The sequence below is a fragment of the Podarcis gaigeae genome, assembly GCF_964106915.1.
Source record: "Podarcis gaigeae genome assembly, chromosome: 13".
Lineage (NCBI taxonomy): Eukaryota > Metazoa > Chordata > Lepidosauria > Squamata > Lacertidae > Podarcis > Podarcis gaigeae.
Window position 1 is genome coordinate 22,227,079 of NC_139689.1, and position 27,474 is coordinate 22,254,552.

Sequence of the window (27,474 nt, forward strand, 5' to 3'; positions counted from 1 at the left end):
GATGCCAGCTGATGGGCAGGGTTCTATTCTGTTTTGGCTGTACGTGCAGCCATTGTGGCAGGATTTGACCCTCCAGCTCACCAGCTGTTGATGGGAGGGGGCATTAAATCCTGCTCATTTTGACAGAATTGAATGCAAACCCCTTTACTGAAGCCCCTGATAAAATGATGTTTGTGTTCTCCATTTTAGCAGCAGCGCATTGCTGACCGCTGCCTCATTGTGATGTTAGGCGATTGCTAGTTAGGTGGTTTTATTTGCAAAGCCAATCCTGGTAAGGATCAGGTCTGTGGAGCCCAAAAGTTTCCACTCTCACCGCCCTGAAGTGAACCCTCCCCCTCCAACCTGCCCCCTCCAAATCCCCTCACATATTTCTTTTGCCAGCGATAAACTAAATTCTGGGGCAACAACTTTTATGTTTTGTTTTTAGCTCTTGGGCCCATATGTGAAACAATACAAAGAGGGTGCTCTGAGCATGTGTGAATTTCCCACAGTAATAATTTTCCCACAATAATTTTTAATGACAGCTTGCAGGCCCAGCCACCTTACATGAGGCATGAGTGTAACCCAAGCAACTGCCCAAAGGTACTGGGTGTTGGTGTTGGGCCTGACTAGCCATCACCAGCCACACAGACTTCCTGATTTCACAAGTAAGGGTTTCCAAGAACACAGATGTAATTTCTAGATTGAGACATCAGAAGAACAGTACCTTATTTTAGAAATGTTCACAACCTAACCTACATTTAAAAAATGTGTTTTCCCTCATGTTTGTTCTGAAGTTTTAATGAACAGGCCCAAATCAGGTACGAGTTCAAAATCTTGACTGCAATCCAACAGTTGTTTTGGATTTACAACATGCCATACCTGGCCAAAAAAAGGAAAACAGCCGTAAATGTAATGAACATCCAATCACAGTGAGGACCCAAACTCATTTAATATGAATTATTCCCATTCATATTAAATAATAATTCCAAATGGAACAAATGGAAATGCAGCGAGTGGAAGATTCATGTTTAATTTGTATGCAAATTTGAGGGAAGTCAGATTTAGATGTGGGCCAAGATTGTGAGTTTACATATTTAATTAAATACACATTCAAATGTATTAAGTTGAGTTTTGCATTTCAAAACAAAACAAAAGGAATTACAGCTGCAATCTTATACAAACTGCCTTGGAAGGAACTGTCTCTCAGCCTAACCTACCTCACAGGGTTGTTGTGAAGATAAAATGGAGAGAATTGCCTGTTTGGAGGAAAGGTGGGATACAAATGTAAAAATAAAAGAAGTCCCACTGAACTTTTGATTAATCATGCATAGGGTTGTGCTGTAACCCCCTTCCCCTCATACTTTTCCGTACAGTGGTACCTCGGGTTAAGTACTTAATTCGTTCTGGAGGTCTGTACTTAACCTGAAACTGTTCTTAACCTGAAGCACCACTTTAGCTAATGGGGTCTCCCGCTGCCGCCGTGCGATTTCTGTTCTTATCCTGAAGCAAAGTTCTTAACCTGAAGCACTATTTCTGGGTTAGGAGAGTCTGTAACCTGAGGTAACACTGTATTGTATAACGTTAATTGTCCTCCATGTTGGAGAGGGAAACTTTGTTACCCTCCACCTGCCAGTAGCACCTGAGAAAGGGAGACTCCAAACGCAGTTGGATTAATGAGGCAATGCTGAGAGAGTAATTAATGAATTGTTGTAATTCATGTCTGTTCCACTAGCTTTCCTTATGCTCTGTCTGGGCAGGATGAGTTTAATGCATTAATCTGGAATGTGCAAGTAGTCTGAGATGAACATGACAATAACGTACCCAAATTATTACTAATCAAGAGGTAAAAGGAAAGCTGTATCCTACGCTGTGCAAATATTGTTACAGCGTTCCCACCCCTCCGCCAGCCTTTCCTCCCAGTTACTTATTGCTTTAATAAAGAGGAGAATCACCCGCGTGAGTTATATTTCTATTAATAAAACTGCTGTGTAGCTTAGTGGCTGCCAGCCCGCAGACTGAACTATGAACCTGGCAGTCTCTCAATCAAACCTCACTCCTGCGAGACGCCCCCCTCGCGGTTATAGGCAAACCGCTCTCTCAGCCTCAGTCCCGCTTCTGTAATATGGGGATAACGCTGGACTTCCATACAAGGTTGTTGCAAGGATGACTGGCTCACGTTATGTCTCTGAAAGCCAAAAAGGCGCGTAGGAATGCGTAGGAAATCACTGCATTATGAAACACATGCAAATATTTATAATAATATGAGATCTCCTTGCACAAACAACGTTATTGCAATAGCGCTTTGGGGATTACTGAAAAAAAACATATCAAAAAGGTGTCCTATTATGTGACGGGCCACCACGCAGTTTAGGGGCGTGACTTTCTAGGATTTAGGAATTAATTTCATAACCGCGTCAAACCTATACACCCTCCTGCCTTTCGGGGGCGTCTTTTGTCTGCTTTGGGGTTTACAATTGGGCCTATCTTCCGCGCGTCCAATCACGGACATCGGTGACAAGCTGCTGGGGGCGTGTCTCAATGGGTTATGCAAATAAGCGAATTTCAAGGACTCGGGACGCCCTATTAACACCCACCGCAGGGAGGGCGGAGCGTCCGTTATGCTAATAATGGAACGACAGTTCTTAGTCAAGCTCGGGCGGTTGGTAGGCCCCGGAGAGGAAGGGCGTGGCTTGCATATATTGTCATTTTTATGCAGAGTGCAGAACCCTGATCCGGGCAGCCATGTGCGAGTCAGAACGACTGCGGTGCAGAGATTATGCAAATGAGCGGCGGGATCGTGGGCGGGGCTTCCGCGGAAGCCTTGCAGATAGGGGTACCGGCCCGGCGTGAGAAAAGGCGGCAGGGGAGGAGGAGGGGAGCAGTGGTACCCGCATATATTATGTTAATGAGGGCGGTGGGCGGGGCCGGATTGTGAGCTCAACCCGAGGAGGGGAGCGAAGCGAGGGGGAAGCCCAAGGAGGAGCTGCTCGTTGCAGCGGCAGCATCAGCAACGGCAGCAGCAGGAGGAAGGAGGAGGAAGAGGAAGAAGAGGATGCAGAGCCCGGCCAGCAGCTGACCCCGGGGGGGGAGCCCGGCCATGGCCTTCCTGGGGGGGCCCCGGCTCCTGGACTGGGCCAGCTCCCCCCCTCACCTGCAGTTCAACCGCTTCGTGCTGACGGGCTACCGGCCGATCAGCACCGGGTCCGGCTGCCTCCGCAGCCTCTTCTACCTGCACAACGAATTGGGCAACATCTACACCCATGGTGAGTCCCCGCAGCCTTCCGTGCCTTGCTCCCCGCAGCCCGTGTCTAACACCGGCCTCTCCACCACCCCAACCCCGCCGCCGTCGGCCGCGCTTTCTCCTGCCGGGCTCCGATGCCCTCCGATCTCCGGGCTTGCTCTCCTGCAGGGCCCTCCCCGCGATTGCACCGCTTTCCAGCCCTCCAGCACTAGGCGTGCAGCGGGCATCCAGAGGCACCTCTACCTCCCCCCGGCTGCCCAGAGCTCTTGTACCCCTGCTCTGGTCTGTTCCTGGTGCATTTCGGCATTCCTCGGCTGCTGCTGCTTCCGTTTTTCTTGCCCGGTCCCACAGCGTCGGCGTGGACCCTTTTCGCAGGGCCTGGCTCTCCCCCACCCGACGGAGTTTGAGAGCCGCGCGTCCCTTCTCATGCCTCTTCCCTCTCCGCCAGCCGCCAAGCTCTGTCCTCCAGTTCCATTGCGCCCTGATCCCCAGACAGTCTGGCAGCATCCTGGCCGCCGGAGGGTCCATGGACAACCTCAGTGTCACGCATGCGACAGCCCCACTGCAACCTAGCTAGCTCTCCGTGGGCAATTTAGATACCTGTCCCCACGCTCTGCATATTTTTCCTCCCCCGACCCCGGCTTTCGTGCCCCTTCGGATGTCAGTGCTCATTCATTCTGCTTTCCTTGTCCGTTTCCAACGAGCCACCCCTTCAAATGGTGAATAATTAAAAGTTTATTTTTCTGGGCTTAGGTGACTGTTTGCCGGAGTCGGAGCAAAGTTGCTGAGCTAACATTGGCCACGGGAGTTTCACTTCGCTTATTAGCTGTGTGCCCTGTTTCCTGGTAGGGTTTCTATGGCAGCCTTAACTTTGTATTATCCTGTGTGGGTTTGTGGGAGAGCAGCTGACTTCCTGAGAAAGAGAGGCTTAGCTGAGGAGGGCATGTTTTGCATGCCGAAAAGCCAAGTTCAGTCTTGGATGCCTCCAGATTGAAAAGATCATCTCAGGTGGTGGAGCAGGAAGAGTCTGGGTTAGATGGACCCAAAGGTTTGCAAAAATCAAAGAGGGTTTTCAAGCGCCTTTTTGTTATGAGGCATGTTAGGTTGGGGCATCAAGGAGCCAGCTATGACTCCCTGTCACCCCTTCACTCATTCAGCTTTGTTTTGTTGTTGTTGTCTGATTTATGGAAATGGGGGGTGGAATGTTTTAGAACTCTCCGCCCGCTTCCCATTCATTGCAAAGCTGAGTTTGGGCAAAACACACAATGTGCTTTTGTCATTGGTTTCAATGAGGATTGTTCTGGACACAAGCACCTGTGGCTATGCTAGAGAGGGTTGAGCTGAAAAGCTCCATTCTGGGGTGTTTGGACAGAAATTGTAGGCTCATATTCACACAGCCATAAACCTTTCTGTATGGGGAGAGTAAGGGGAGGGAATGAGGCCTGTCAATACTTCTTCTATTCTGGAGGTTTCTTATTGCAAGAGTACAGTTGTGCAAACCACATCCACAAAAACGACGAGCCCTCACCTCATTCCTCTTTGTAACATAGCAACATGAACAACTTGGTTGCACCTTCAGTACTTAGGGGATGGTTTGAAGTCTGTTACTGCTGCAAACCTGCTGCACCTAGGTGGACCTGAGTCTAGTCGGTGCCTGGATGGGAGGCTGCCTAGGAAAATAGGAGTGCAACATAAAAAGAGGTAAAACAACAACAACAGATCAGGACAATATAAATTCTGTATCTGAAAAAGTAGCTTGCATGTAAAGCCTGGACACCTTGGGACCCACTGGTTTGTTACACCTTCTGTTCTTGCTGCCCACCTGGGAATACAAAAAATGAGGATGTGGCTCAACACCTGGCAGACCACACCATCTGGCTGGTGGGGTGTGTTTGGCTTGGGGTGGTGGTGACAAATTGTAGTGATGGCCACCAACTTGGATGGCTTCAAAAGAGGATTAGACTAATTCATGGAGGATCAGGCTATCCTGGGCTACAAGCCGTGAGGGCTGTGCTCTTTTGCTATCAAAGGCAGTATCAGTTGCTGAGAATGACAAAAGGGGGGAGAGAGCTGTTGTGCTCAGGTTCTGTTTCCAGTTTCCTATAAGCATCTGGTTGGAGACTGTAGGAGCAGGATAGATGGGCCATTGGCCTGATCCAGCAGGACTCTTCTTAAGTTCTTAAACTGAGCCAAGCTGCTTTAGCCAGATGAAAGAGAAACAGTAAGCATGAATATATAGCATTCAGAACACTTCCTGGTTGCTCAGATTGCATGCAAAAGGCCTGTGGTTCAATAGCCAGCATCTCTAGGCTTCTTAGTGACTGCCCTTCCCTAGCTCTCCTATTGGGAGGGATGTCATAAATCAGCCTTCTTCTAATCTGTTGCCCTGCATATGTTTGCTCATATTGGCCCCAAGCAGAATGGACATTGTGCTCCAAAACATCTAGAGGGCACCAGGTTGGGAGAGGCTGTGATAAAAGTATGAAGAAGATAACTGCTGTCAGAGTTCACTCCAGAGCTGTAACCACAAACGGCCCTTGAAACTTTTGAAATATTCTGCTCCCCATTCCTGAACAGCATGTATGTACTTTATTTAAAATATTTCATTTTGGGGGGAAAGGCTTCTAAGCCTTTAACTTGTAGAGACATAACAAAAACCATGCAAGCAGGATTATATCCTTCTGCTCACTGAAAGTAATGTGTAAACCTATTGCGCAAGTATGTAGGTGGTTCTGCAATGCTTTCCTACCCCTTAGGCCTCCTTATTGCAAATTTTCTCACCCAGAACCTGTTTTTATGCCACCTGTAGAACTTGGGAAAGTAATAACCATGTCATGTCGCAGGCCAGGTGTGTTGCTAGAACCTCAAAGGGCTTGGAGCAACAGCCCTGTGACAGAAATTTGCATGCCATTTATGAGACTCTTAATCTCAGGGTCGTGGGTCTTAGGTGAAAAATTCCTGCATTGCAAGGAATTTGACTTGATGATCCTCAAGGTCCCACCCAACTCTGCAATTCTATGATTCTATGCAAATTGAGCATGACTTCTAGAGGAAATGTGCCTTGCAATCATTTTTTAAATAAGTACTTTAAGTTTACAGAAAGTAAGAAAGAAGGGAAGGGCTAGAAGATCTTGGGTCTGGTACAAAAAGACCTGGGGACTCGACCCCTGACCTCCTCCTAACAACACACCATCCCAGGTATGATCTGTGGGCATCTATTGAAGCCCCCTCAGCTACAGATAGTCTTTGAGCATTCAGGGCACTGAATGAATAGTGCCTGAGTGGATAGGCGGCTTCCTGGAAATCTCATGTACATCGTCTTTTGTGAACAAAAGGTGGGATATGAATATGAAATAATAAATAAGAGCAAGTAGCTTTTGACCACATGCAGAGTGTCCCCCCCCCGGCACTGAGCTGCTGCAGCCATTCCCCCCATGCCAATGATGAGTAACTAGGGTACAGTTTCCCAGCGCCTCTTAATAAGTGAATTGCTCTGCTCTCCCACTGCCCTGTACTGGGGGAATAAGAAAGGAAAGTGCTCACATGGCCAGAGAAATGAATTTGCCTGGGTAATGAGAGCGGAGAGCAGGACCAGTTGGGCAATTGAGCAAGCCGCAGAGTTGAGGTTGCAGGATTTCCTCCTCCTCACTGTTCTTGTGAGCTCATGAAATAATCCGGTCTCCCCTGTAAGGGCAAACTGCCCTTTTACGAGCTCTCCTGCCCACAGGACCCCTTTCATGTGTCACAAGCAGAGGCTCAGCATATTGTGCAAGCTGTGCGCTGTTACTCACCATGGATGAGGGAGGGAGCGGGCAGCAGCAAGCCCAAATGAAAGCATCTTTTGGGGAATGGCTTCAGCCTGCCCCAGCTCACTGGGTGGAGTAGGGTGGGGTCAGTTAACAAGCTAGGTATTCTTGAAATGGATTCCCTGAGAACTGCAGCGGAGGAAAAGCATTTGCTTGGCTTTGGTGGCTGTTGACGTGTCCCACCTGAACACTTTTCTTCCCTTATTGAATATCTAACAAAGAAGCGGAGAGCCCAACTCTCTGCCTCCAGCTCCTATCAGGCCCAGCCAACATGGCCAGGGGTCAGGAATGAGGAGGTGTAGTCCTGTGAGCTCTGAAGGGCCAAAGCTTCTTTTTCCTTGTTCCTCCTCCTTGTCTAGGGCAGTGCTTTCTGAGGGTTCACATTTCTTCAGGGACACCCAAAGCTGCCTTGATTCATCTGTAGTCCATTATTGGAACACAAGAAGAGCCTGCCAATGGCCCATCTAGTCCAGCATCTGATTCTCACAGAGTGGCCAACCAAGTGCCCCAGGGAAGCTTGCAAGCAAGACATGAGAATCACAGCACTCTCCTGTCTTGTAGTTCCCTGCAAATGGTATTCAGAAGTATTCACTGCCTCCAACAGTGGAGGTAGAACATAGCCGCTGTGGCTGGTTCTATTGATAGCTTTGTTGTCCATGAAGTGGTCCAATCCTCTTTTAAAGTCCTCCAAGTTGGGGCCCGTCACGGCCTTCCATAATTTTAACTATGTGCTGCAGGAAGTACAGTAGTACCTCAGGTTAAGTACTTAATTCGTTCCGGAGGTCTGTTCTTAACCTGAAACTGTTCTTAACCTGAAGCACCACTTTAGCTAATGGGGCCTCCTGCTGCTGCCGTGCTGGCGGAACACAATTTCTGTTCTCATTCTGAAGCAAAGTTCTTAACCTGAAGCACTATTTCTGGGTTAGCGGAGTCTGTAACCTGAAGTGTATGTAACCCAAGGTACCACTGTACTTTCTTTCGTCTGTCCTGAATCTTTCAGCATTCAGCTTCATTGAATGTCCACGAAACCTAGTGTTATATGAGAGGGAGAAAAACTTCTCTCCATCCACTTTCTCCATTCCATGCATAATTGTACACATTTCTGTCATGTCACCTCTTCTTCACTTTTTCTCTAAACTAAAAAGTCCCCAATGCTGCAACCTTTGCTGCACAGGAATGTTGCTCCATCCCTTTGACCGTTTCACTTGCCATTTTCTGAAACTTTCCCAACTCTGCAATATCCGTTTTGAGTTGAGGTGGCCAGACCTCTCCACAGTACAGTATTCCAAATACAGTCACACCGTAGACTTGTACAGTATCACAGCATTAGGGTATCAGCAGTTTTATTTTCAATTCCTTTTCTAAGGATCCTTAGCATGAAATTTGCTTTTTTCACTGCTGCCGCTCACTGGATCAACATCTTCAGCAACGTCACCCCAGGTTCAGACCCCATAAGCAAATATGTGAAATTAATATTTTTTGCCCTAACATGCATCACTTTACACTTGTTCACATTGAGTTACATTTGCCTTTTAGTTTGGAGAGGTTCTTTTGGAATGCTTCACAATCTCTCTTTTTGTTTTAATGACCCTGACCAGTACTATCAGCAAATTTCGCCACCTTACTGTTTACCCCTTACTCTCTCTCTCTCTCTCTCTCTCTCTCTCTCTCTCTCTCTCTCTCTGCGTGTGTGTGTTTTGTGTTGTGTCTTCTGGTGAAGATCTGTTTTTTTAAAATCGGGCAAATCTCATTGTGCTACAGTAAGCACTGTTTTGCCCACATGCTCTCCAGTATTTATTTGCAACCATATGGGCTGGATTGCTCCTCTTTCCTCCCTACCCCTTTTCTTTTTGTGTGAAGGCTGAGATTCTCAGAATAGTCCTCATGTTGCATTCTGCACATTCCCCCCTGCATTCCTGCAGAATTGTGGTACAACACACACATAGGCCCTCCCCAGGTGATTTCCTGCTCAGATATCTGACTTTTTAAGTCTTTGCTCCTACACACATGTTGTGGCAAGAGCCTGACTTGAGGAAGGAAATTGTTCTCCAACTGCCGGTGTCAAATGAGGGCAAAGAGCAATGTGGAGCAATTATGGGTGTGCTGAAGCGTTGAAGGGCACTTTTAGGGGACCAATAAAGCTGTTTGCCAGCTTTGACATATAGCTAACAGGCTTCAAAGGTTAGAATAAAGTAGCCTGAGCCACGTCATTTTGAGATTTGACGCACCTGATGGGGTGTGGGTGTTTAATGGATCAATATCCTAAAGAAAGACTGAATATGTGGCTTCCTTCCTTGGTGTTGGAAGGGAGTAGGTCGCTGGCTAAGAGAATTAGGTTTCAAATTCCTACACTAAAGGAATTGTTGTTTTCTCTCTCAAGGCAACCCCTCTATGCCTGCCATGAAATCCTTGAATGCTGCAAAGGATTTTGGGATGTGCGAGGCCTGTTTTTGTGTGAGGCCAGGTCTATTTTAAGCTGAGCATACTTGTACATATCCAACCCTCTCCCATGGCTGTTTCTCTGAATGGGACCAAATGGTGGGCAGGTGGTCTTTTGAGGATCTTGTCCACTGTTTCCCATCCTTCTCCTCAAGGAATTATGGGAAATAGTTTGGGGAAGCTGCCCTGGTTTTAGAAGGGATTTCCGTGTGTTGTGTGCATATGAGCCAGGGCTATTTTGCCCAAAACGACAACGGTTGTAGGCGTTTTCTTAGAAGAAGCCAACAGGGCCATGAAAGTTGTTTTGTTTCTGTTCCGCTGAGGCAAGTGGAACTTTTGTATATGTGTAAACTTGCTTATACCAGCTTCCCAGGGGAATTGCCTCGCGGATACCATGCTGTTGGTTTGGCAGCATCATCAGGGTGGGGAATCTCCAGGGAGCAGCATGTACCGGCACCTGGGAACTGCTTGGCAGCATCGGTGCCCATGGCCGGCTTCCAATAAATCGCAGGGAACAAATCAGGCAGGAGTAGGAACATAAGTACTTCTTCACTAGATGAGGCCAAAGGTTGAACTCGTCCAACACTGTGTTATCAGTAGCCTTGGGGAGACTCAAAAACAATGCATGAAAATGATGGCATCCATGATTGATCTGGGTGTTTTTTTTGGGAGGGGTATAGTGTACCTGCATATGGAGGTTCAGTTCAGTTTCTATTGATTTGTTGGGTCCACAGCTTGAGGGCAGAGTTTTTCCTTCTGTTCAAAATATCCCAGGTTCAATGCCTAGTGAAAGGATAGCTGAAGTATAGCTCAGTCAGTAGAGCATGAGACTCTTAATTTCAAAGTCATGGGTTCGAATCCTACTTTGGGCAAATGATTTCTGCATTGCGGAGGTTTGGACTAGGTGACCCTTGTGGTCTTTTCCAACTCTAGGGTTCTATGAAATAACTCAAGTTTTTGGAAAGCTACTACCTGTTAAGAGTAAAACCATATTGTTCTGGAATCTAGATAAACCAGTAGCCTGATGGTGTAAGCCAGCCTCATGTCTGTGAGAGGCTGAGGGACCACCCTGTCATTAGTCAGAGCGTGACTATAGCCTATAGCCCATATACTTATGGGGCTGTGGTGGCTGATTCTCCCAAGCCCCCTGCCCATTCACACCACATCTGCCCCAGACATTTAAAGCACTGTCATTCCACTTGAAACAGCCTGAGAGCTGTTAGGATATCCCTATTCCTTTCACAGAGCTACAATTCCCAGAGTTCCTCAGGAAGCAGGATGGACTGTCAAACCACTCTGGGAACTGGGAGCATTGTGAGGGGAATCGGGGGTCTCCAACGACTCTCGGCACCCTTAATAAACTACAGTTCTCAGAATTGCTTCGGGGAAGCCATGACTGTGGCATGTTGGTGCTTTAAATTCTCCTTTTGGAAAACAGAGCTGCGTATTCTACATGGCCTGTCATTCACCCCTAAAAAAGCCTGGTGCTCTCAGGTGCAGTAGAGGGTGTTATTCCGTCCCCAGTGTTGAAGCAAGAGGTGACTGCTGCTCATATTGGCTTCTGTCTATGGTGGGAGGGATGCCCCATTGTGTCCTTTGCCTCAGGCAGCCCAAAATCTTGCACGGGCCCTGGAGAGAGAGAGCGTCTTTCTCTGGTTAATTCTTGCTCATTTTCTCCCCTCACGGAACCCAGGAGCCCTGCTGGGAATTACCTTTCCAGCCCTCTGGGGGCTAAACAGCCGTTGATCCTGGCTAATCCAGCCAACGGAGATTGAGTCCCGCTCTGCTCTCCTGGCCCAACATTTAAAACCTGGGGGCAGGGAGCAGCTACGGAGTCACGGTTCCCAGGGGATTAGAAGGGCCTGCTTTTTAGCTGCCCTGGAAATAGGTGTGTTTTTTTTAAAAAAAATCTATATATTCAACGCCCTCCTACTCTGAAGGACAAAGGGTGTTAGAATATGGTCCACAGGTGAGAAGAAGAGAATGGTGAGGGATAAAATCCAGGAATCTTGGCTTCTCTTGGCGTGGTCAGCCTGTCCATGAGGCGAGGCAGTCACCTCAAGCGACAGCTCCGGCCTCTGAGGAGAGTGCCGTCCGCTACTGGCAAGGAAAAACAGGCTCTGGTACTCTGTATCAGTAAATACTTCCACTCACAAAACCAAGCAGTGTGTGTATGCGCATACAGTCCTCAGGATGCCATACATGGCCTTCTCTTTGCCCACAATAAGCTTCCTGGCTGAGTCGGGATTTGAACCCGGATCTTCCCCATCCTACTTCAACACCTGATAACTACCTACCTGCTAGCACGTTTGCAAAGTTTAAGTAGGGACTGGTATGTTTTCAAACGGGATGGGGGAGACCATGTGTTGAGCTTCCTGCATTGCAGGGGGTTGGACTAGATGACCCTCGGGGTCTCCCTCCCAGCGCTACAATTCTATGACTCTACCTACACCTTGCTGGCTCTTGACAGGTGCATGGAAAACAGAGGCCTGGATAGGAACGGCAGTTTGTCTGGGGCGGGTGGTGGTGGTGCAGAATTACAGATAGGCGTTCTGATAAATGGATGAGTGGGATTTAAGGTTAGCTCTACTGGCTGGTGGGCATAGATGCTGTGCAGACAGTGAGGGGACCGAAAAGGCCCTGGAGATACCGTAGTGGATCCAGCAGGAAAGGAGGTTTTGCAGCGGGCTGGGAATCTGGGAGGTTTTTGTATTGCTGAGAGGATGTGGCGGGCAATACCCACACTCTTCTGGGAGGGAGGCAGCTGTGTGGGTAATGTGAGCTGTTCCGGATTCTCTTGACCTCAGTGACATTGTGCAGCCAAGAGGTAGGATGAGGACACTGGGCAGAATTTCGCCCACCCCTAAATGCTACCCCCTGCATTTGGCCGAAAGTAAGACTGGGCTTAACACACACCCCTTTTGGCTCGCAGGATGTCATTCAAATAGCGTGAGAGATTCAATACCATTGCAGCATCCTGCTCTGGCTACTAATCCTTTTTATAAAGTGATCCTGGTTTTCTTCTTCAGCGTGTGTCACTTAGTGAGTTGAGCGAAGCTTTCCCTTCCTTTTCACAGATGGGGGGGAACTGAGGCTGCCGTTTCAGCCAGGACCACACAAGGCAGATTGATTTCATTTTTTAAAAAGAGAAGGGTTTTCGTCCCCCACTTTCCGTTGTTTGCATCCTTGAGATAACTTACAATTTAAATGGTATCGAGTGTCGGCAGTAAAACAAATTGAATAAGCAACCTGACAAATTAAATTTTATAGTCTAAAAACAAATAAAGAGGTAGACGGTGGCTAGGAGAATATTAATTGCTGTTTGAAGGCTCATGAAAAACAGGGCTGATTTAGCCTGGTTTCTTGTCTGAAAGATGACAGTGCCAGGCAAATGTGGTTGGGTGTGTGTGTTGTATATCACCTGCCTAATCTCTGAAGGTGAAGACACCCACAGAAGCACCTCGCAACTGTCTTTCTGGCTCAAGGCAAAATTCACCTTATCCAGCTTATCTGTGCAACAGTGGCCAAGCCAGATGTTACTAGAAAGATCTCAAAGTAGGTCACAGAGACGGGCATCCTTTGTTGCTTGCCCCCAGTATCTGTTAATGGGTGGTATACTCCTCCTGAACATGGAGGTTCAATTTTTTTTAACCAATTCCCTCTATTTCTTGTGCTCAGGAGTGCTTATATAGCCAAAATGGTTCCACATACAAATAAGAGGGAGGGAGTGACAAGTTCAAGCCCCAAATAAAGCCTTCATGAGAGAAAAGTGAGGGAAGATCTCCCCCAAATAGCCCTGTGATGACTGAGCATGCTAACTGGCCAGAGAATGCTGACTGACTGTCGTGTGGGAGAGCAAATGGAAAAATGTGTGGGAAGGAGGAGGGAATAAAATGGAGCTTCACAGGGGGCAAGGCTGGCTCAGTGAACAAGAGCACTGCACGCTGCAACATTTTGTTGCAGGGCCTGCTGGTTGGGTTTAAACACCATTGATGGGCAAATCTGCTATGGATTTGTTGGCTCAAATCCATTTTTAAAAAACGAACTGCTGGTAAATGAGTGGACTTTGCTACATTTTGTGGAAATCGTGCATGAGGAAGAAATGCACCTTGTTGCACCTTCTGGCCGTGGGGCGGGGGGTGGGGTGGGGCACACATCCTTGCCCTTCAGCTCTTTACTGCTATGGCCAAGGACCAACCCTGGCACTAAGAGGCGATAGTGCTGCTTTCCTGATGCCTTGTGCCCCTGTCTTTTCCTACAGAGACAGCCTTGAGCCTCCCACTTTCTATCCGTCTTCAGGAACTGTATTTATTTAGCTCCTTCCAGGTAGTTAATGATGATCCAATTATAGGCTCAGTGTTTTTTTCTCTTCCCCGCCCCTTCCATCCTGCCAGGGGGTCCAACGTCATGCATCCTCCCACCCCATACAAGTGCCAGGACGTATCCTGTCCCAGATGCTGAAATAGCACTTCCTGGGATAAGTGGCTTACACTTGAGCAGCTGACCTCAGAGGTGGCAAGCGGAGCCCAGATTGAACTCTGGCAGTAGGTGGGCCTTTGAGGTTTAACATAAAAGCGTGAGAGCCTCATGCGCACCCGCATTTCTGCATACAGTACACACAAATCCTTCCTCCTGCTCTCTGTCCCTTTCCTCCTCCTCTTGCCCACCCCTCTATTAAGGTCTGGATTGGCATCTACCTGGGTCTGGGACTCTTGTAAAAAAAAATAATGGGGGGGGGGAGAGCTGCATTGATTGGGCTGTATGAATAATAGCTGTAACAGGGCGGATTGGTTCAGCTCTCTGAAAAATGAGGTTACCCTTGATTAAGCCTCTGGAAATGACAGTGAAATGTAATAAAAGGAAAGTGAGTGAGAAGGGAACATCCCTGGCTCTGAGAATGGGTTTGTGTGTGTATAGCCAGAATCGCACAACGTCAGCGCTTCACGGTGTATATTCCCCTGCCCCGAGTCTTTGGCTCAGACCGTGAAATCATGACTGTTTAATGTTACACGGTCCTGACGCTTCCGGGTCTGTTATCCGATCCCTAACATGTCCCTGGGGAGGAGAGCAAGGCCGGGATTGTGCTTCTGTGACAGGTCTGCAGCAGCGATTGCAGAAACTGAGAACAGGAAAGGCAGAGCTGGGTGTGCAGGCCTGGGGAAATGAGAATAAACTTGGATGTCCCCGATGCTGGTCCTAGGGCCTGGAGACAAGGACAGAGAGTAAGAATATTTCAGGTGTAACTTGCTTTATTCATGTGGGAAAACAACAAAGCTGCCCCCGTCCCCTCCACCATCTTTATCTTTTGAAGTGTGGCCTGGAGTCTGCTTTGGGCAACCAATACAAGCATCTGCCCTGAAGCAAGATATCCTCTGGGAAGTTTGCCAAATCTTGCTGCAAGGCTCCTGCCACTTCAGTGGCAGAGTTCAATGGCCCGAGTCTTGATAACTCTGCAGGGGACAGTTGTCAGGATTTTGTGTACGTGTGCGCTGGGGGGAAAAACACAACACTAAATGTTGTGCCGAGGATGGCTGAATTCTGCAAACAGTGTTAAGTGAATTTGTGTGAATCTTGCAAAACCTTTTTCTCCTGCCAATCATGAGGGGAGACACAAGTCCTGTCCCCCTTCTCCCAACTCTGGCTTCTGAGATCTTGCTATCATTTCTATGAAGACCCTCAGGTCGGTATGTACTTATCACATTTCCTTCCCTGTCGTCCCGCTGGAAGGAATTCAGGGGCAGAATAGATGGGAGTATTCATTTTTCTTATTGCTGTTCATTATATTTATACCCTAACTTTTCCATTAAAATGTCAAAGACCGCTAACAACAATAACATTTACGATAGAAATAAAATAACAAATCCGCACAATAAATAAACAGAATCAGAATCAGAATTTATTATTTATACCCCGCCCATTTGGCTGAGTTTCCCCAGCCGCTCTGGGCAGCTCCCAATCAAGTGTTAAAAACAATACAGCATTAAATATTAAAAACTTCCCTAAACAGGGCTGCCTTCAGATGTCTTTTAAAGATAGGATAGCTGCTTAAAAGATCACAACAACCTTATGAGGTAGCCATAGGTGATAGAGAGGGATTATCCAAGATTTCTTTTTGTGCTTTGTGGCCAACCAGGAAACCTTTTAGGAGCTTCAGTAGTCACTGCATTACACTTTCAGTCTTGAGGGTTAGAAACTATTTAAAAAAAAATAATAATTAAGCAGCTGGGAGTTCTTAGCTTGCTGAATTCTGTACCCAAACCTGTTTGCTACTGTAGTTTGTGAGAGCCACCTGACCTTGACAATTACCCCCCTACTCCTTTTCATACCTTTGTTTGCCGCCGCTGCCCTTTTTTTGCGTAGAAAACAGCCAATTGGCAAAGAGAGGATTGTGTTTCCCGTTTTGTTCCTGTGTGTGTGGATTTTGGAGCAGGCCTGAGGCTGTTCCCTTCATTGGGGCTTGGAGAGAGTGGTTCTCCTCTGCCACCTTGCCTCTTGGGATGTGTGCGGCAGAACAGCCTCTTCCTCTTCAGGTGGCATTGTGAGTTAAAATGTACCTTCCCAGCCCCTGGGTGCCAAATTGCTGCGTGGCTTCTTTAAATGGCCTGGCTGCATTTTGGAGGCATTTTGCGGTTGTGCAGCTGGCGCGTGGGTACCACAATCCCCGCCGTCAGCAAAATGCAGGCTTCCAAGTTATTTGCTGACATGGCCCTCCCTGTCGTCCTTGGGACTGTCGTCCCGTCAGGTGGGGATGCTGGGAGCCGTCGGGGGTGGGGGTAGAAAATAGCCTGGCTTTTTACCAAAACGCTGGCTTTAGGGTGGTGGGGGACAGGTGCGCTTGGCTTATGCCCTGTGGTGGCCATTGAGCTGTAGCCCAAAGGCGTAGATTAAATCCTCATAGTCTCTGCTGTGTGAGAGATGAAAGTCATCCTAGCTCATCTTGACTTTGGGTAGATCACAGCCGTAGAGCCATGTGCAATGCAATCCCCACATCTCCAGGTAAGGATGGGAGCAACCTCTGCCCAGAGCCTAGAGAGGCAATGCCAGTCAGTGTAGGTGATACTGACTTAGACAGACTAATGGCCTGACTCTGTATAAGGAAGCTTCCTATGTTTTTGAGGTTATAACCTTGCCCCCAGCTGCCTAACCAGTTTGCCAATTTTATTTAGAACCCACTTTCTCAAGGTAGCACATATGGTTCTTCCGCACCCTCTGTTTTTATCTTCACAACAACCCTGCGAGGTAGTTAAGGTAGAAGCACTGATGCAAGGTCACCAAGTGGGGATTTGAACCCTGGGCTCCTGGGTCCTAGTCAATCACCCTAACCACTGCACTACCAACAACACGGGGAGCCAATGGGTTTTTTCATTGTGTTGCCATAGACCACCCTCTTGCCATAGTTTGGGGAAACAGCTACTATTAATATACCATTCAAGGGAATCTGACTCGGACTGTGGAGACAACTTCAAATGCTCCCTGCCCTCCCCAGCCACGAAATTTGATGGGTGCTCTTTATATCAGTCCTGGAGGTTTTGTTAAATATGATTAGAAGGGACCAGTTGGTTAAAGGAATTCAGGTCGGAGTTAAACATTACAAGCTAAGGGCATTTGCAGATGACCTAGTATTAACTTTGCAACAGCCAGACACTAGCACTAAAAGAGTATTAGAACTAATTGAGATATTTGGTCAAGTAGCAGGATTCAAATTGAACAAACAGAAAACGAAAGTGCTGGAAAAAAACTTAACAATGGAAGAAAGAGAGAGGTTTCAAAGTGAAACAGGTTTGGAAATAACGAAAAAAGTGAAATATCTGGGGGTGAACTTAACATCTAAGAATGTCAACTTATTTAAGGACAATTATGAAAAGTGTTGGACAGAAGTAAAGAAAGATCTGGAAATATGGTCTAGGTTGAGACTTTCCTTGTTAGGCCGAATTGCTGTTATCAAGATGAATGTATTGCCTAGAATGTTATTCTTATTTCAGACGTTACAGATTTTGGACAAGATGGACTGTTTCAAGAAGTGGCAGAAAGACATATCTAAGTTTGTCTGGCAGGGCAAAAAGCCCAGAATAAAATTTAAGATTTTAACTGACGCAAAAGATAGAGGGGGTTTTGCCCTGCCGGACTTAAGACTTTATTATGAATCAGCAGCTTTTTGCTGGTTGAAACATTGGTTGCTTCTTGAAGACACAGACATTTTGGATTTGGAAGGGTATGACAATAACTTTGGTTGGCATGCATATTTATGGTATGACAAGGCAAAGGTGCATAAAAGATTTAAAAACCATATTGTTAGGAAAGCATTATACAATGTTTGGACTCGATACAAAGATTTGTTGGAAAGTAAAACTCCCAGGTGGTTGTCACCAATGGAAGCTAAGGCGGTGAAAAAACTTAATATGGACTCTAAATGGCCAAAATATTGTGAAATTCTAGAACAAGATGGTGAAAAGGTTAAACTTCAGAGTTATGAGAAATTAAAGTTCAAAGTTCGAGATTGGTTGCATTACCATCAGATAAATGAGACATTTAAGCAGGACAGGAAAATAGGATTTCAGAAGGAGAGGTCAAAATTAGAAACAGAATTGTTAGAACCCAATACAAAAAATTTGTCAAGAATGTATAACTTGCTGTTGAAATGGAATACACAGGATGAAATGGTGAAATCAGCTATGATCAAATGGGCACAAGACATCGGTCATGACATGTTCGCTGACTGGGAACAGTTATGGACCACTGGTGTTAAATTTACGGCATGTAATGCCTTAAAAGAAAACATAATGAAAATGATCTACAGGTGGTACATGACCCCAGTCAAGCTTGCAAAAATTTATCATTTGCCCAATAACAAATGTTGGAAATGCAATGAGACTGAAGGTACTTTTTATCACTTTTGGTGGACCTGCCCGAGGGTTAAAGCCTTTTGGGAAATGATCTATAATGAAATTAAGAAAGTCCTTAAGTGGACCTTTCCTAAGAAACCTGAGGCTTTTCTCCTGGGCATGGTTGGCCAATTGGTGCCAAAGAAGGATAGGACCTTTTTTATGTACGCTACCACAGCAGCAAGAATTCTTCTGGCAAAGTATTGGAAGATACAAGAACTACCTACTCTGGAAGAATGGCAGACAAAGGTGATGGACTTTATGGGACTGGCAGAGATGACCGGCAGAATCCGCGACCAGGGGAAAGAAACAGTGGAAGAGGACTGGAAGAAATTCAAAATATATCTTAAAAATTGTTGTAAAATTGAGGAATGTTAAGATGTCAAGGGGTAAGAAGTAGAGAATTACAGCTGTAACTAACAAGTTTATGGAAACGTAATGAAAGGGAACTAATAGATAAACTGACTAAAGGGTTGCTAAAGAATTCCAAAATAAGGATGCAGCAAAAGGGAGGTATGGGGAAGTAGCAGGAAAGAAGGTCTATGAATATAAGATTATGAAATTATACATGTTTAAATGTTTTGTATGTTCTTGTCTTGTGTTTTGTTTGCTTTTATTATGTGTTTGAAAAATGAATAAAAATTATTTTTTAAAAAAAGAAATTTGATGGGTGATCTTGGGCCCAGTCACATACTCTCCAGGGTAGTTGTGGCAGGAGTAGGAGAGAACCATGCAGCAGCATAGCGCCCCCTAGCCAGGAGCCTAGGCCCCAGATGTCTGAGTGCAGAGGAGTGGTGGGAGGTCCTACCTGGGGAACCCCCAAGGGAACCCGCAGGGGAAGAAGGTTCAGAGCCAGGGGACTGGTGGTGGGATGACGATGAGTGGTCAGAGGGAGAAGCGAGAGCAAGTTGGGAGGAGGAGGTGTCAGAAGCTGAAGAGGAAACAGGGTTTAGTGAGTAGGAAGAGGCAGTGGCAGAGTGCAGTCCAGAATCAGAAACAGAAGCAGAGGCTGGACAGGAAGGGGCCAAGAGGCAGAGGTGAGTCAGGCTGGTGAAGAAGCCAGGGGGTCTCCCCCTCCTGCTGTGGCAAGCTCCCCTCCTCCTGGTCTCCCAGAACCAGAAGAGGTATGAAGAGAGTAGAGCAAAGGCAGGCACACAACTGAGTCTTGGGAAAGACCTGGGAGTGTAGGAGGCTTAGGGAACTGTGAGAACTGCCTCATAGGGGCAAGATCTACTAGGACGAGTTCCTCTTGTCACTAGGCCTGGCCTAACGCGTCAACCTTGTTTTCTTGAATAAAGAATTAACTTCACTGATGCCATGTGATTTATGGCTCACCTGGCACCTGCTCCTGATACCATCTGTGGCATCTCCACTGGAATTTTTTGAAATAATTATTATTTATTTAAAAGGAAAGGGTAAAGTCTGCAAAGGGGCTGTGCTTGAGAACTTGGAGACCTGCTATCATTGAGAACAGGCAGTACTAGACTAGATAAGGCAGCTTCATTATGTCCCACTTCCGCCTCACCACTACTCATGTGGGTGCTGAAAAACTCAAATTCTCTGTCCAGCGGCAGGCTGGCAAAAGGGATTCTAAGGCTTGGGAACTCATGGTCTTTGATACCTTTGGAACTCTGCCTCCCATCATCCCTGGTCATTGGTCAAATTGGCTGGGGGTGATGGGAGTCATGGGTGTAGCCAGGACTTTTGTAGGGTGGGGGAAAGAATCCCTTTTTATTCATTTGAGGGAGGCAGCTGCCCCTCCCTGTCCCCCCCTTGGCTATGCCCATGATGGGAGTTGAAGTCCAGCAGCAACACCTGGGCAGGGGGAACACACAGGTTCCCTTGCCATGGCCCAAGCTTCTATGTTCGCCAATTGCATAAAAGAGTAGGGTTGCATGTGTTTTGTATCCTGGAGCTTCATTGTGCAAATAAGAGGCACCTGTTGCATTTCTCTGTCTCTTGTTTGTGTTAGAGAAGCAGATAATCCTGCATGGCGGGGGAGTGACCACTTGGGAATGTAACCCAAAGAATCCTGGGACAGGAGGGTGCTGAGAATTGTGGATCTGTGAGGGGTAAACTACACTTCCCAGGATTCTCTGGGGGAAGTCATGTGTTCAAAATGTATGGTGTATATTCAGCCTAAGACTCCCCTCTCTGCTTCAGTGTGTGTATCCCAATTCCCGACTGAAGCGAACTGTTTTTCAGGCAGAAACTGAGAAGAGGTGCAGCTTTTCCTGGCAAGTGAGATTGCGGTAATGGGGTAACAAAGGGCACTGACCTGCTAGGAGGGAAGGGAAAAAGTTGGTAGCAGCAACTCTTCTCTCCCTAGCTGTGGGCTAGGTGACAGGCCCCTTGGGGCCGGGGGCTGACTCAGTCTCCCTGGGAGATTCTCTTCTGTTTCTCCCCTGCCTCTCTCTAAAGGAGTATTTCTGGCCTCTTAATGAATGTTTATCATGTTCCTAATTGAGATCTGGCTTCGGGCAGCCTCAATTAGCACAGTAATTGGGTTCAGGGAGACCTAATCTGTTTGTGTAAAGCTGTGGCCTCTGGGGAAAATGGAGGGTGAGAGAGGGGAGAGTTGAGGCTCAGCGGGGATAAGGAAGAGTGAGGGTAGGGCAGGCTGGATCCACAGGTCAAGAATCTACCAGGCTGCTGCATTTTGGCGGTGAAGAGGAAAGAAATCCAGTCCGTGCCCCATTGGGAGGAACATGGCATTGCCCCCCCCCCCCCCGGTTGTAATTATTGAGGAAGCTTTAGCTCATTAAAATGTTTTTCAATGCTGCAAAAGTTTCCATAGTACACATTGAACAGGTGATGCTTGGGGAAATTGCAAGCGCACACCATTCGCTTCAAACTTTTTTCACTGTCAGAAACGAAATTTCAGGGGGAGTGGGAAAGGGCTGTTGCTTTAATGTTTACACACAGAGCGAGAGAGTGCTCAATCCATGCTTCTGTACCTGGTAGAGGACTAGAACAGGTGGCCTTGAGGGTCTTATCAAAGATTCCTCAACGGAGCTGTTGCTTTGCAAGAGGAGCATGGATAAACCTTGTCAAAGGGTGTTCATTGCTTAAGACGAGCAGGCTGCTCCTGTCCAAAAATGCTTTAATGGTGGCTTTCCCGATGCTGCTTTGATGCTCCACGATTTTTCTTCGAACTGTGTTCTGACATGACAAATGGGGTGGCAGAAGCACAGGGGGTGGGTTGGGAGGCGGAGAGAGACACCAAGGGCCTGAGAACTGGAGAAGATACACCTGGTGCTAACCTTTAGAGTGGGGCAGTCTGTGGGAAGAGTTGTGAAGATGGTGGGGTCCCAGGGCTGTCCCTGGTTGGAGATGGGATACTAAGCCAGCTCTCTTCTTCTCTCTTTCAGGTATCCCTCTGCTGGGGTGTCTCTTTGTGTTGCCCTTGACCATTCCGTGGACCCGACTCTCCGTCTCATGGCTAGGAATAGCGCACTACCTGGCTTGCGTCTTCCCACAGCTCGGCAGTGTGCTCTACCACCTCTTCATGAACCACGAGGGAGGCCCCGCTGTCTACCATACCTTGCTCACCCTTGATATGTGTGGGGTATGCATGGTCAACACTTTGGGTGAGTTAATAGTGCTCTCCTCCCTGGTTTACTGGGATGCGGGTAGCGACCGAACTCTGGCACAGAGGAGACATGAGAAGCTGGAAAGGAGAAGCCTACTTTTGATGGGGACAACGACACATAGGTACTGACAGGTATCAGAGGGCAGATCCTAGAACAAGACAAAATTTGATGGCGACCCCCTAGATCTTGGGCCAATCTTTGCCCATGAGGCTCTTTTTCCCAAACCATAACCTGTCACCTGGGGGGTGGGAGTGTTGGGCCAAATTCTGTGTGGGCTGTGTACCTGTTCTGCCTGCCTGTCAGATTTGGCCAGCTAGGCAGATCCTGATAAGAGCCAAAAATGTTCTCTGTGGTGGATGATGTTTAGGAAGCTTAGATACCAGATCTGGCGATTGGTCCAGTTTAGCCCAGTCCTGCCCAGGCTGAATGGTGGCAGGTCTTGGGTAGAGGCCCGTCACAGAGCCTACCTGACCCTTTTAACTGTAGATACCAGGGATAGAACTTGGGAAGCCTTACTTACCCCAAAATAGCCATAAAAATTGTTATCTCACAAAGTAGCTCGCATCAACAAATAATGTTTAAGAAGTTGGGGAGGGGGAGCGGAATCCAGGCTTACAAAGTAAAAAGACAAGACACACAGCAGAAGGAGAGTGGCAGAGGAGGGAGAGCACTTACTGAATGCTTGAACAAAGTGCAGAGCAACAAAACAAGTGCCTGGAAGGCAGGAGCGGGCTAGTGTGTGGGATGTGGGGCATATAAATTCAATTAATAATGATGATGATGATAATAATGTGCCGTGAGCAGCCAAAGTTCATTTGGGAGTGGTAGAAATCTGGCAAGGGAGAGGATGCAGAGTTCGGTTATATGCAGAACTGAGGGGTCCTGGGGGTGTGCCTGAGAGTGTGGGGGCGGCAGCATGACCATCCTACCAGTGGTGGGGGCTGGCCACACAAATGACAGTTATAATTACCAGCTTCCCCCTCACCCCACCCTGTCCTTAACTTCCTGATGGGCGGACTGTGTTCCTCTCTCTTTTCCCTGCAGGTGCTCTCCCCATCATCTATTGCACGCTGGCCTGCACCCCGATTCCCCGCACGGCTGCCCTGCTGGCCTACACGGGCTTGTCGAGCTACGGCATTTTCTGCGCAGTGACTGCCAGCTCCAGCGTCCGGCGCCTGCGGGCTTTTGCCTGGCAAGCCCTCTTCCGCTTCTTCTTCTTCTACCTGCGATGGGTGGGACTGGGCACCGGCCACCCTTCCTCTCTGCGCTCATACCTCATAATGGACGGCTTGGCCTTTCTCGGGGGCGTCATCAACATCTCGCGGGTGCCTGAGCGCTGGAAGCCGGGCCGCTTTGACTACTGGTTCAACAGCCATCAGATAATGCACGTGCTGGTGGTGGTCAGCATCCTTTATCTCCACTGGGGAGTAGTGGCTGATCTGCAGTGGATTGGCAACCACGCCTGCCCCATGGAATGAATGACTGCATCATGTCCGGGTCCTACCCTTCCCATCGAAGAACCCCACAGATTTAAGACGTGGGGGAGGCCACAAGTTCCCGTCAATCAAAGTCTTTGACAAGGGCTGACAGACAAGGAAGGATGTTTTTTCTTTTCTTTTTTATACAACTCACTTAGAACAGGGTGGTGTTATTTTTTCGTTCTTGGGGTTATGGTTTTCCATTGCTTTGAGTATCTGTGGATAAACATATATAGGATCTGGAAACCTTGGGGTCTACGGCAATGGATTTCCATTGGCTGAGGTGCTTCTAGATTGTGGTGTTCAGCTGTTCTTCCAAATTGCCATCCAGGGTGGATGGCCTTGTAAACATTCTTGGGTTAAGAAGAATTCTAAATTGCTGACCTGTAGCCTTGTAACTTGTGAGAAGCTATTGATGGCGCTAGCAAAGGTTATCCGTACCCGAAGCCTCTTGCATCAATTCTTGCTGGCTGCAGGCTTTTCTGCATCAAAGCTAGACTTCCTTAGCTTTGGTGGCGGTCAAGGAAGAACACCATTGTTTTGGACATCTTTTTCACCTGTTTTGAGGGTGACATATGCACTGGGCGAATAGGAATTCAATGGAATACACTTGTTCTGAGTACAGCCTCTCTGCTTTATAGAGACGAGTTATTTAAATAGACTTTTTATCCAGGTATCTTTCAGACACCATGCAATACTTTTTTTTTTTTAAGGGCTGGTTAGACACCTGGGTATTGAGGTCTGCTGCACTGAGTATAGATGAGGACCTTGAGGAAAGGAATGGGTGGGATACAGCTAGTCTGTTATGGAAGATGCTCTGTATACATTCATTTGCTCTGAAATAACTTGAAGCACTAACCAGCTCCCCCCCCCCACTCCTCCGGAGGGGTAATTAGCGGCCTTGAAACTAGATTGGGTGGAAGGAAAGTCTAGAGTCCAGATTTCCACTTCTGGTTCTTCTCACCAAATCTGGGTCTATGGCTGACTTGCAACATGCTTCAGCTTCCCCTTTCTCTCTGGGGGGAGGGATTTGGGGATCACCTTGCAATGTCTGTTTGCCTGTTGAACCCCACCTACTGCTTTCGTAGCTATACCTATTAGCCAGAGTGGGTACTTTCCAGAGCTTAGTTCAGCATAAAATGGGAAAAGGTCTTTCTCCATTTCTTGATAGAGATGACTTGCAGCTGCCGCTAACCTAAGTCAGTTGCTGCTATCTTCTGACCCTGTCTTCCTGTTCACGGTTGGACAGAAGGCCACCAGCCATATTTCCAAACTCCAGTTCACTTCCTTCACGGCTGCAGAATTAGTCCAGCTGGCCTACCTTGTCAGTTATGAGAAGAAGAAATAGCTACATTTTTAACTTAGGGCTGTGGTCAGCAACTAGATTTCTGAGTGGTCCATTTTGCAAGCATGGGGACAAAAGGCTGCACCCCTGTGCCCTTCTAGCAAACTCCGTGGCCGTCTGTTTGGCCCAGGGACCTAAGCCATAATTTAGGTCACCCTTTTCCAGCTAGCTACCCTCCAGATGTTTTAGTCTGCAAGACAAGTGCAACTGCGTGCTGGCTGCAGCTGATAGGATTTGTACTCCGAGATATATATAGGGCAGCAGGCTGGGGAAGGCTGATATAGGTAATCGGCCATTGCAAGTGGGGAAAACAGCAGTTTTTAAACTTGTTTCTTGATGTACTGGGCCCAAAGAACACTCTTCCACATTTGGGCTCTAAATGATAAGGTGAATGGTTCTTCAGCTAGAGTTCGTTCTAATTTTTATGGCAGAAGTTTTTAAGTCCCCATGTCTTTTGTTTGGCCTCAATGGAACACACCCAAACTAGTTAACAGAAATCAGCATCCCAATCCATGTTGGGTAGCCCTTATGAATAAAGAAATATTTTAATTATAAATTTAACAAATGTATTTACCTAGGTTACAATTGTGCCGCTTTTTAAAAAGCCACATATTAACAGAAGGTGGGGTTTCTATATTTTCTATGCAGCAGCACCACCTTAATCTGAATCTGAAATCTGTACTGTATAAGGGGCTGAATAGTGGAGCATGCCTGCAAATAGTTCAAACCTATTCTGGTGATCCAGACTGATAGCTAGTTTTTCAGTGGAGGACACGTCCTTCTGGATTTCATTCTGATTTAGGGCCAAACAAGGTATGTCGATGTGTCTTTCTGTGGATGTGAGTGGGTAGAGAAATGAAAGCGTTAACTCTGGAACTTTCCCCATTTTGAAGGGGAGGCCCTGTGACTCTGAGCAGAAAAACAACCAAGAGACAGATTGTAAAGGGATCAGCATGCCCCCCCTACCTCTTCTGTTTCAACTTGCAGGTGCCTGAGGCAGATTGTGTGTGTTAGCTTTTTTTTTTTAAGTCAGGGAAAGATAAATATGTGTCATATTGCTTTGAATCTCAGTCAACTTTAGAACAGATAACTCAGCTGCTGGAGGTGAGGTACAACTGACTGAGGATCTGAAATGACCACAAGTAGGGCAGATCTCATGGGGTGTGTGTGTGCACGTGTGTGTGTGTGCTCAGGGAGGGGCAGTGAGTTTGAGCCTTCTGTTTGTTGTGTGTCACATGTTGTTGTCTGCAAATGCAGAAAGATGATGTATCAGTGGTGTGACCCGGTCTTCATTATGGCTGAATTAAGCCTTCCACAGTGGGGTGGGAAGTGTCTTGTGTTTTTCTGCTCTCAACTGTTATGGGCTGGGTTTCACTTGCTGCCAGCAGCCTAGTCTTGTCTCTTGCTATCTCAGGGTAGACGGACATGGTTAATGTTCGCAGCTTCTTTGGGCTGAAGCTACATATCATCTTAAAATATAAGAGCAAGGCACCAAAAAAATTTTAAAAATGCACTCCATGCAGGAGGGAGGGAAAGAATGGAACTGTAGGTGCTTTATAGTCCAGAACCTCATTGGGCAGATGGCAGGTCTGGGCTTCTAATAAAGAGAGCTGTCTAAGGAAGACTCATCTTTTTCCTGGCCTGTCATAAGTGGTACTTATTCTTTCAAAGTGTTGCAAAAGGTTCCTGATGGTTGCAACCTCTTCCACTAGGATGTGTTTTCCATGTAGGAAGAGATAACTCATCCAGGTTTCAATCCAGAAGCATCCTCCAGTTATCTTAGAGATGCTACACAGATGTTCATCTAGGTCCTGGAATACGGCTCTCCTGCTGACATGTCAGGTGTATTTTTCACGTGACTTTAGAAGAGCTTTCATCTCCCAGTGCAGAAAAATGAAATTACAGTTCGACATCAAGTGATTAAATATATCAAAAGCAACAAAATTGTATACAGTCAATCATCTAACTACCCTTCAATATTTTAATCACTTTCAATGGAACTTTAGTATGACTAACTAGTGTGAGATTGTTCCCTGCCTTTGCTGTATGGTAGCCAATGGTTTGATTTCTTTATTCTGCTTAGACCACTTGCCTGCCACTTGACACACCAAGATCACACTTTTTTTAAATAATGTTGAAAGTGGCTTGAGCTATTATTCAACATCCAGATACTTAGGCCTGGGTTGAAATTTAACACTCCCTTTCCTGCTATTATTTTATTTATTTTATTTTCTGCTACAGCACAGGAAACAAAACAGTCCGGGACTGAATTAACTATGGTGCTTGAAGGTCGTTCTCACCTTATGGACTGTGGAATGGAGGTAGAACCATCTGTCCTGAGGTAAACCATATTATTCAAGAAGGTTGAACCTCTTTGCCTACATGAATTTAAGTACAGCAAGGAAGTAAGCCACATAAAATTAAGCAAGTCATTATGTATGTTTTTAGCACACACAAATTTTAAAATTAAACAAATTGCTTGCTACTCTAGCCTTTAAGAAAATGGAGTGGGGAATACATACAGCCCAATCTATGCATGCTTCCACCTAAGTATTGCCTCACTGAGTTCAGTCAGTTTCACTCCCAGATACACAGAGCTGCAGTTTTTCACTTCAATCTAAAGGACAAGTAGAATAAGTTACACAAGTTTCTAGACATGTTTATTTTTTAAATCTAATTTGACTATCTTGGAGACAAGCTCCTTTCCT

At 46.9% G+C, this 27,474-nt stretch overlaps 1 protein-coding gene across 1 annotated transcript; it reads left to right on the forward strand.

Moving 5' to 3' along the window:
* The first annotated feature begins 2,790 nt into the window (after positions 1–2,790).
* On the forward strand, positions 2,791–26,388 carry PAQR4 (progestin and adipoQ receptor family member 4). Its single transcript, XM_083708429.1, has 3 exons — positions 2,791–3,245; positions 21,722–21,940; positions 22,988–26,388. Exons 1-3 carry the CDS (start codon positions 3,080–3,082, stop codon positions 23,419–23,421), a joined length of 819 nt encoding a protein of 272 aa, XP_083564555.1. The 5' UTR covers positions 2,791–3,079; the 3' UTR covers positions 23,422–26,388.
* Positions 26,389–27,474: the final 1,086 nt, after the last annotated feature.